The 10,713-nt window shown below is 43.3% G+C and overlaps 1 protein-coding gene across 1 annotated transcript in view; it reads right to left on the bottom strand.

The window, feature by feature from the left end:
* Positions 1-2,732: 2,732 nt before the first annotated feature.
* The window catches only part of MYO1H (myosin IH), a 39,908-nt gene continuing 31,927 nt past the window's right edge, over positions 2,733-10,713 (bottom strand). Inside the window, exons 24-32 of the mRNA XM_078848988.1 lie at positions 10,301-10,385; positions 9,435-9,594; positions 8,249-8,332; positions 7,582-7,675; positions 6,853-6,908; positions 5,864-5,999; positions 4,524-4,591; positions 4,085-4,182; positions 2,733-2,862 (exon numbers count right to left, since the gene is read on the bottom strand). Coding sequence (XP_078705114.1) covers positions 2,733-2,862; positions 4,085-4,182; positions 4,524-4,591; positions 5,864-5,999; positions 6,853-6,908; positions 7,582-7,675; positions 8,249-8,332; positions 9,435-9,594; positions 10,301-10,385 — 911 coding nt within the window. The remainder of the gene's footprint in view (positions 2,863-4,084; positions 4,183-4,523; positions 4,592-5,863; positions 6,000-6,852; positions 6,909-7,581; positions 7,676-8,248; positions 8,333-9,434; positions 9,595-10,300; positions 10,386-10,713) is intronic.

Genomic DNA, 10,713 nt, shown 5'->3' with positions numbered 1-10,713 from the left:
AAGACAATAACAGGGTTCAAAAAAAGAACTAGATACATTCATGGAAGATAGCCATTGATGGACCTATTAGCCAGGATGGTGTCCCTAGCCTCTGCTTGCCAGAAGCTGGGAATAGGCAACAGGGGATGGATTACTTAATGAGTACCAGTTCTGTTCATTCCCTCTGCAGCACCTGGCATTGGCCACTGTGGGAAGACAGTATAATGGGCTAGATGGACTTTTGTTCTGACCCATGTGGCTGTTCTTATGTTCTATTGTTTCAGCTCAATAGAATTTACAAGTCAAAGAATATTCCCCCCGCCCATCTTATTTTCATTTCATTCCTATTTCCAGTGCCTTGTACTCATACAGTGCACTGTGTATAGCCATTACTATACACAACATGGAGAAGTCTTGAGTCAACTATAGACACTAACTGGCCAGAAAGAAAGCAGAGCGAATGAGGTTTCCAGCTAAGCAACCTCATCTAGTACTATGTTGAGTCAAGTAATGAGAATGTGTTGCCAGCCTTATTCTTGCTGTGTTCAGAGCACAGACTCATTCTGCCCACTTAGTCCCTGGTGAAGTCTAACTATGCTGGCTTTGAAGGCTCACAGCCTTCACGTGGGCAGAGGTGGGTTCCAGACCCTACTGCCACATTTGCCAGTCTGCAGTTTGTGCATTACTCCTGGTTTGTACAAAGAATTGCTCATTGAGCCCTGCTCAGGAGCCGGGGAACCCCTTTTGTTTTTGCTCAGTCTTTCTTGGATGGTTAAGATCTTTGCTTACTGGGTAAGTAAAGTTATTTTCAATGTTAGAGAACTTCATTTGCGTTAAACAGATTTATGAAATTTAGTACTAGTAACTCAAATCTACATCAATTTGAATGTTACAGCTACAGTTGATTAACTTTAGTTAAAAAAGCCCAAAAGCTGAAAAGATGCAGGTGAACTCAAATCTCAGTCTTATGGCAGCAGAAAGCTTTCAGCTGGAAGATGTCAGTGCTGATCTCATCCAGTGCGTTCCTTTCTGTTATGAGCAAAGATGGTGATAAGCAAAGCAGGAATTCCTGTTCAGCCTCAGGACTTCATTCTGGTTGACACCTGTGATAAAAGAAAGGCATTATTTTATTCCAGTGCAGACATCCCAGCCTTGGTGAGATCTGTGTGGAAGAACTGCTCCTGTGCAGCCACTTCAGAGGGGCCAAATGGATGTGGCACTTCAGTGCCAGGAAGCACATTATGCTACATGCACCCCTGGGGATCAGCAAGGAAAGGGAAGTGATGCACCCAGGTGCTTTGGTTATGGCTGAACAACCCATGGGCACCCAGAGACCGTTAGCGCTCATGGAGAAAAGACATGGACATACCTACTGCCATATTTCAGCTTTAAATTAAGTTAAAATGTTGCTTAATATGCAGGCATCATTGCCTTTGAAACAGCTTGAGAGACTCCTGCCTTTCACTATGTAGGGTTAAATTTGCTACATAAGAATATGATAATGGCCATACTGGGTCAGACCAAAAATCCATCCAGCCCAGTATCCTGTCTAGCAACATTGGCCAATGCCAGGTGCCCCAGAGGGAGTGAACCTAACAGGTAACAATCAAGTGATCTCTCTCCTGCCATCCATCTCCACCCTCTGACAGAGGCTAGGGACACCATTCTTTACCCATCCTGGCTTATAGCCATTAATGGACTTAACCTCCAGGAATTTATCTAGTTCTCTTTTAAACCCTGTTATAGTCCTAGCCTTCACAACCTCCTCAGGCAAGGAGTTCCACAGGTTGACTGTGCACTGTGTGAAGAGCTTCCTTTTATTTGTTTTAAGCCTGCTACCCATTAATTTCATTTGGTGGCCCCTAGTTCTTATATTATGGGAACAAGTAAATAGCTTTTCCTTATTCACTTTCTCCACACCTCTCATGATTTTATAAACCTCTATCATATCCCCCCTTAGTCTCCTCTTTTCCAAGCTGAAAAGTCCTAGCCTCTTTAATCTCTCCTCATACGGGACCTGTTCCAAACCCCTAATCATTTTAGTTGCCCTTCTCTGAACCTTTTCTAATGCCAGTATATCTTTGAGATGAGGAGACTTGGTGCCCATGAGACATTTGGGCTGGTAGAGGAAGAGTTCTCTTCACACTGGCTTGTTAGTCAGTCCTCCTGCTCTTCTCTACCCAAATGCTAGCAAGAGTGAGGAAGTGAGTCCCTATTACCAGACACAGTGTGAGGCAGGATTTATCCACCAGCCTCTGGAGACTTGATATTGCCTTAAAGATATGGTTGTGCTCTGGAAAGTAACTGCCAATGGAACCGTGAGGTTCTTGCTTTCTCAGGGAAAAGATGTAAAGTTTGGTGGTTAGGAAGAAATAACCGAAGTCACAAAAACCTCTACCCGGCACCTGAAAGTTCAGGTGTGTTTGCAGGCTCACATATTCCCACTCTAGAGGAAGATTCTGCAGTGGAATCTGGTGAACAATTCAGTTGCTGCAGAAGCCAGAAGAGAATCTAGCTTCCCCTCCATTGCCAGGTTGGCTCTGCAGGGCTAACAGGAGGAAGCAGCAGTAAGAATGTGTAACTAAGGTGAGTAGGCAGGACTCGGGATACACAGAGTGCAGATCTATTGAGTAATATGAAGCAGTCATTTATCTGACCCCAACACTATATGCACAGACAAGAGGAATTGATTGGTCCCGTCTTCCAAATGACCAGAGCAGTCTCTGCTCACTGTGTCACCCACGTGATGAGCATTAGATGTAACTTAGAATTCTAGTTCTTACCACTGTTAGGTGTCCATTTTTGGCTTTATAGATCTGAGGCTCCTGCCCAGTTGTGAAAGCTATCATCCCTTTTTTCCCAGAACTGATGTGAAACTGGAGGCTGCAAGTACACAAGTGTATATTGCTTGTTACGTGCTTTCCTTACAATAGGCTTTACTCTAAGCTCCTCTTTGGTTCTGTTCCCCAGGCAGATCTCATTAAGTTAAAGTTCAAAACCCCTCACAGATTTAGATAAATTCTCTGAACAGTTGCACATGTGCAACCAAGCCAGAACAAAAACAAGGAGTCCTTGAATAGCCGTTTGATTACTAGAACACACTAACTAATAAAAGGAAAGAAACATAAGCATGCTAAATTAGGCAGCATGCCTGGTCTGGCCAGACTGAACAAGCGTAAATGCTGTATTACAACTGAAATGTAGTGGCCAGCAGAAGGAAGACAGAGCAGGAACACGTATCCATTGCAGCTTTTGCATTCCATTGGTTTCGGTCTAGGATCAATACACTTTGCCTCCCTGTCTCCTGAAAGCCCAGGAGGCCTAAACACAGACTGAGCTGGTAGTGTTAGTCAGATGTTATCTGGAAGAAACTGCCTCTTCTCAGCGTTTAGTGTCTCCTGAACCTGCTCCTGTCTAGTTGAGAGCAGCATTTTTCTGGAGTGATCTGGCTGGCATACTGTCTATCCATTGGGTCAGCACAGCTCAGGTTAAAGAAAACCCATCTATTAAGCTGCTGGCAGTTTAAGGTTCCATGATCTTGTCTCTGCAGTATGTTCAGTTAAAATGAACAGGGTATCACCCAGATGATTACACGACAGTCAAACTCCTCAGACTTGTTCCCATGGCAGGAAGCAGTTGTTTGAAAAATACTGTATTTAAAGAGTCATGAAATTGAAAGCTGTTTTATAAGTAAAACTGACTCCGCTGATTATCCAGCTACACAGACATGCTGGAACCCGTCTTTACTACACAGCTCTATCATTCACACCACCACTAATACATTACATAGTCCACTTGTATAGTGCTCCATCTGTTCAGCCTGCTTCACCGACATTAACTAAGCCTGCAGAGAAGTCACTACAAAAGCTACTGCTGGGGAAAATGTTCTGTGAAACAACTACCTGAAAAACTAACTTCAAGCTCCAGATTACTCTTATGATCTTAAGGGCCAAATCTTGCCCTTTGACCGTGTAAGCACATTGCATTATTAGGTAGGTGTGGACTGCTGGGTCAAAAGAGTTTTAGCTGACTAAATGGGAGAGCTCAGTGCCACAGAATGAATCCCTTTATAAGATGTAGCATGAATGGCAACATAGGTGCTTACCTTCCCTGAACAACTTGGACAGCATTCTGCTTATTGGCCAGCATGCAGAGCTTTGTGACGGTCTCAAAGATGTGCTCACACTGAAGGATCACGTCTCCCTAAAAGCAGAAATGGGGACAAAATAATTCAACATTCTTAGGCACAAGGGCAAAGAGCTTTTCGTCTCAGACCAGCAGTTAAGCTAGACAACATTTGTAACTGTAGGGAAATACTTTCATGATGTCTAGCACTGGCATCAGAGAAATGTCCAACATACCTTCAGTTGTTACCTATCATTAGAAAATGTATTTCCCCCCGCCCCCCATCAGGCCAGTGATCCTGTATAAGGAGGTTTGTAAATTGCTACCCTTAGTGCATTTGGTATTTATAGTAACTTGGTTGTTTCATGTGAAGATGTTCCACATTCGCCTGGCTCACTAGGAGCTTTCTGGTGGTTTACCTTCTGTTTGTTGTCCTCAGGAACGTGGATGACGAAGAGCCCATCACTCAGATTGCTGGTAGAAATACCTTAAAAAAGAACCCAAAAATTAGAGGAAGAGAAACAGCCACTTTCAGAGATAACCATAACACAATCCTCATCTTGGGTGAAGGTTGGTTTTGTTTACAATATCAGGGCCCTCAAGCTGTGGCTTGTGTGGAGAAAAAGGACAGTACCTTTTTCAAGTATGAGGAAAACCTGCTCTCCTGCTTACCAGCTCCCAGAAACCTTTGCTCCAACAGCAGCTGAGAAACAAGAAGCATCAGTGCCAACTCCTTGGCATTATTCTTAAATTGCTTCATTTTAATTCCTAACATATTGAAACAGCTACTTTTGAAAATATTCTGTGTTACCTAGCTATAATCAAGGATGTTTTGGTGTGTAACCCCATCCCCACCAACAAATTCCTCTATCTTGCCAGAATGGGGTATTTTTAAAATAAATGGAGCACACCTTTTGAATATGCAGCTATCCCTTTCCAAACTATGCCAGTTTCATGGACACATGCATAAACTGCACTTCAGAGGAAATAAGAATTTCCAAACATCGCTAAAGAATCTAGTACTCTAATCCCTTTTGCCTCGTGTACAGTTTGCTGTAATTAACAGAGATATAGTTCCCCAACCTTGAATAAAAACTTACATGCAGCATATATACAGAGTACAGATTGCTACTCTACTACAGAGATTAGTTGTTTTATAACTAGAAAGGATCTGTCCAATCAGTAGAGTGACCTGACATTTGTTCCCCAGATGAGGTCTGGTTTCTAAGGTCATTTAATAAAATTCCTCTCCAAGAGATGCTTGTTAGTTACAGTAATGGAGAATCAAGGGTGTTCTCTCAAACAAGAGTAGCGATATATAGTTACTAATTCACACCCCCGCCCCCACCAAGTAATTCAGCCCAGAACTGAATTAACCCTTTAGACTATAGTAAGACTTTAAAAGGAAAAATACCTGTAGAGTAGGGTTGTTTATGCAAAACTAGACACTTTTTTAATCAGCCACATGGTCACAGGTGGTCACACTGCTTTAGCTGATAAATTGTGGTCATCCTTCAGCAAGTCAGCAGGAGGCAAGTGAAGTGATAACCCTCTGCTTGCAAACAACTTTTTACAAACCACCAAGAAGTGTAAAAGGATTTAATCACTAAGCTAAATAGCAGGTGAGGGGGGTTGGAAACCTGGAGGGAAGGAGGAATTAGCAAGGGGGGAAAGCCCTCCTCTTCACATTCTGCCCCTTTGCCAAGGCCTTGATGACCTCTGCAAGGGAAGAAGAACTAGCACTGACTTACACTGTTACCTTTCAGAGTTGCATAGTCTATTTTCTGTTTGATCTTGGCCATTTCCACCACATAAGCTGCTGACTGGGTCAGAACAAGTTGCCGTTCTCTTGCTTTAAACCCGTTCCTGTCGTATTTTACCACTGGCGTCACATACTGAAACAACACGTGAATGTTAGCATTCACTGAGGTTAGGTTTGACTAGAGATAACTCAGGAAGCAGGCATCATTGGCCTGAAATTCTGGGGACTATAGCATGAGACAAGATTTAGGGTGTTATTGCCTTCTGCTTAGAATACACTGAGCTTGTTTCTTTAAATGCTGAAATTGGGGGTGGGAGGCTTAGCTGTGACTGGGGGCAGATCATGAGATTTTGGAAACAGTTTATTCTGTACAGCCCTCCAGCTTTATGGGATAACATAATGGGCACTATATGCATCTGCAGTTTAACTGTCAATTATATGCTGGCAGAGGCACAAGAATGGGGCATTAAGTTGCTGGGTTTCCATCGTTCCGCTGTCCTAGAAAAGGAAAGCAGCACTGAATTCCCTAGCAACCACACACTTGCTCTACAGGATTCTCAAAACAGAATCAGAGACCGAAGATGCTGTTAATGTGTTAGGTCAATAAGCCTCATAAGAACTCCCCACACACGAGATCAGATCAACGAATTTTTTTCCCCCCCATGAAGGCTTAAAAGGAGCCTTTACACTATAAATTTCTCGTGTTTCATCCGCTTCCTAGGTACGTACTTACTCAAAAGCAGCACAAAGATGGTCTAAGTTAAACTCACATAACCCAGAGATAGGTCAGGCCAGTGTGGAAATATTTGGCTACATTGGTTATTTGATTGCATGTACCATCCTTTAGAACTGGCAGAGACACTGTTTTGAACATCACAAGGTTAACCTTGGCACATTTAAAAGTCTTGGCAGTGACCTGGTTAAGAGGGAGGATGACAGTGAGATGTTGCTGATGAGGAGAAATCCGCCATTGAACATCTTCTTACCTTGACCTTCTCCCCATGAATTAGTTGCAGTACTTTGGGGTTTATGTCTCCCTCACCTAAGGAGGGAACCAGAAACACATACCACACAGTATGAAAGTGTATGCGGTGCCACCATGTCCATCAGAATTGATCCAGCCTCTGCATTTGCCTTTTTAATCTCATTAAGCTTCATTCACATTTTAACTCTGAACTTTCCATGATTTTATGGCCTCCCTTAGAGGGACTCCTGAAACTTCCTGTGAAATATTTGTCCCACAATGTTAAGATTCATTTACTGAGTAAGGACATTTTATACTAAATCGATCCATCTCTTGCCCCATTGATCTCCTAGGGGTACATGCTCAGCTTGGATAGGACTAGCTCCCATTAATACTCCTTCAGTCCATCTCTCCTTTCTCTGGAGAGAGCTAGGCGAGGCTCCTTCTCCGAAAGCATCCCATTATTAACCAAAACCTTCAGCTCCTAACACGAGTGAAACACTAAATCTGTGTGTATTTGAAAGGTTTCCTCTAACAGATGGTCTTTAGGCATCAGTTCATTATAAGCCATAGGACACTGGAATTCCAGAGCTGAGTCAGCAGACCACCACCACCACTTCCTACAGAACTAAACTGGATAGTCCTCACTCAGGCAAAGCTTCCACAGACCTCAGGACCTGTTGCCCAGCATATTAAATGGGACTATACTGAGTCAGGAGCCCAAGAGTGCAGTTTGTTGTTGTATACTCACGTAGCCTGGTGTCTGCAAAGAGCTGGCTTACGCTCTGCAGGTAGCCATCCTTCTTCCCTCTGAAAATGGCACTCGCTGCTACTTTTTGCTGCAACTATTTAAAAAAAAAAAAAAAACAACAAAACACCCCACACCACCACCACTTTCTTATATTCCCAGTAGAGTGTCCCACGAGCCAGATGAGAGACAGTGAAGGGCGTCACTTGGAGCAGGGTTCCTGCTGTTTGTGCATTAGCTGTAAAGCTGCATTTCTCCCACTGTGTTGAGTTTATTCCTGTCCTGCTATTGCAAGGATTTAGCAGGCAGCCAGCCTGACCGATTTTTTTTTTTTTCCTCCAAAAAAAACCCACACACTGTCCATCTGAAAAGCAATGGGAAATAGTTCCCTTCACATTACACAGGTCTCAGCTCAGGCTACCGGGAAGAACTGTACTGTGTATTTAAAATACCGCACAACAGAAGGTCAGGGCCATCACCCTCAAAGAAAAGCATGAATATTTTCCTATTGTAAAGGGGTGAAGGACTCATTGGTTGGGCTAGCATAAAATGTAAAGTTAATTACTGGTTACAGCTTTTGCTTTGTACCGCTCACTAAAGAAAAGGACTCTTATCTGAGGGAATGTCCCCTATCACGTCCCTTCATGAACACGCATACTCCATTCATTACCTGGGCGTTCTTCTCAGCTGTAATCCCTTGACAATATTTTCGCACTAGGTTCCTCATGCAGATTTTCTTCAGCGTCTCAGAGGTCTGCAGAAAAGACTAGAATGTAATTCCAACATAAACATGCACTGGGTGTCCAAATGTAACTGGTGTGGAGCTGAAGAGGCAGCATGGACTGAATTTATGAAGTTTAGTCTCAGCTGTGACACCAATTCCATGTCTGACTTTGGTACAAGTCAACCCATCCCTCAGGTTCCCTCCCCCTTCCCCCTGTAAAATGGGTTTACTCTAGGGAGAGATGGTTCATGTTTGTGTAGTGCTTTGAAGATGCAGTACATTAGGTGAATGCAGAGTAATATTTCTGAAACTGAAGTGATCTAAGATGTTTATCGAGGAAATGGGAGTTTCATATAAGAACAGAAGCTGTTTCTATAAAAGTGACAGTTCAGAATCTCAGACAGATGGTTCAAGAATCTAATATTCTGACAACCCTGCACCAAGGATTAGAAGGCCAATAAAAATGTAAACAACTGTTTTAAATTTAGTATTCTCTTGGGGATGATCTGAACTGTTCATCCAGTTCTTACACCAAGCGAGACCATACCTCTCAGCCTGCCAAGCCCCAGCTGCGGGATATAATGTGTGACAGAGATCCAAGAGGGGACACAAATTATTCGTGCAAGTTTAAAATGCTGTGGGGTTTGTTCCTTCTACTGCAACAGAGGGTCGCCAACAGTCCCTTATTACAAGGGGGTGGGGTGGGGTGGGGGGGTGTCCCTTATTTTTTCCATCCCTCTACAAGATCGGAGTTGCTGAGTGCTGCAAAAAAGAAATACCCTGGTGAACGTAGGTGAGTAGTGCTTAATATTTATACTATCAGGAGGGGATGGATGGGGGTCCTAAGAAAAAAGTCCCTTATTTTTGTAACACATTGTTGACAACCCTAAGTAACTGACCTCAGTGTAATGAGTGTGCATTTCTGAGGTTAACAATTTTCAACAGTAAAATTAGTGGGGATGGTAGTAACATTGGAAGCAAAGTGAGCAGCTTCTCTTGGGACGCTTGAGCACGGTTCGCTGCAGGTTGAGCGCAGAGCTGGAGGGAGTCATTTCACTGTGTTATAAGGGAAAGTTACACAAATGAGCAGTGCCTTGAAATGGTATCACTATATCGCAAACCCTGTCCTCACCTCTTCCAAGATAGAAGGAGGCTTGAGCCAGTTCTTGTCCAAGACATTTTTGGGAACGTGGTCTCTGAGCTTCCTGAGATAGGTGTACTGCACAAAGCTTATAAACTCATCGTTTTCTGGGCAAAGGGGATTTTTTCGATTGATGAAGCCTTTTATAAACCTACAGGAAAGATCCTAATGAGAACTCTTGCTTACAAATGGCATTCAGAAAGTAATGGGAGTGGAAGGTAAGTCAGGTCAGAAAATTCATGCCAACAACTGCTTAGTACACTAAGTCAGAGAAAGCACTGCAGCCAGCCAATCTCCTTAGCAGAGAACTTCAGATTTACAATATGCTAAACACTAAAAGACTATTCCACTCACCCAAATTCCATTTTATGGAAGCCATTAATTTTTAATGCACCAATAAATTGTGCTTGCAAGTTTAAGAAAAAAAATCTATTCTATTACCTTCTGTTCTTAGATTCCAAAGCACGATTTTAAAAAGTCAGGCAAGAGTCAGGTTTAAAGACATGGAGAGTGGGCAACTTCTAAAGATTTGGTTTGAGGATCACCCATGAAGTCTGGATGCTCATTCAAAACACAAGAACCTACCTGGCCTGTGAAAGTGGACCACAAAGTTCATGAGAAGGGGCTTGAGATTTCTAGTCAAGCCAGAAATAACCATTTGAAGATGGTTGAGGTAAGAGCAACATTTGCAAAGGGGTAACGAGCATGAATAATGAGGTATTCTGCCATAGGCACCTACAGGCTGAACAAGAGTAGACTTATACTTGCTAGGTACCACTCTGGGATCACCCCACCTGTACCCCAGCACCCATTCTCCCCCCCACCCCAACCTTTTACCTTCCCACAGTGGAATGTACCTTTTGATGGTCTCAATAGCCCACATTCTCCTCTTGGCCTCTTTGCGTGCCAGCACCCCTCTCCAGCAGGCCTCGAGCTTAATAGCTGCAAGAGTCAGCCAAGCTGATAGGTTACACTTAGAAATATTTAGTCCCTTTGCGGTCAAATCCTGCTAATCCCCTGCTGTTTTGGAAGTCAGGAAGAGTTTCCTTAGTAAAGGGCACAAATGCTTCAGGCCTCTCCTAGAGTACCATACATCTCCCTGGATCCAGCACTGTGTGTTACAGTGGCTCTGTTGAAGGGGATGTGGGGATATTGGGGTCCTAAACTTCAGAGCAATGCCAGGCCCAATGTCCTCAATGACAATAAGGCCAGTATGGTGCTTGATGTATGCAGCCAAACAAATGTTTAGACCTGCTCTTATTGTTAGCGT

This window comes from Lepidochelys kempii, chromosome 15, assembly GCF_965140285.1.
Source record: "Lepidochelys kempii isolate rLepKem1 chromosome 15, rLepKem1.hap1, whole genome shotgun sequence".
Taxonomy (NCBI): Eukaryota; Metazoa; Chordata; order Testudines; family Cheloniidae; genus Lepidochelys; species Lepidochelys kempii.
The sequence above is the reverse complement of the archived record's forward strand: the minus strand, read 5'-3'. Positions and strand labels throughout refer to the sequence as shown.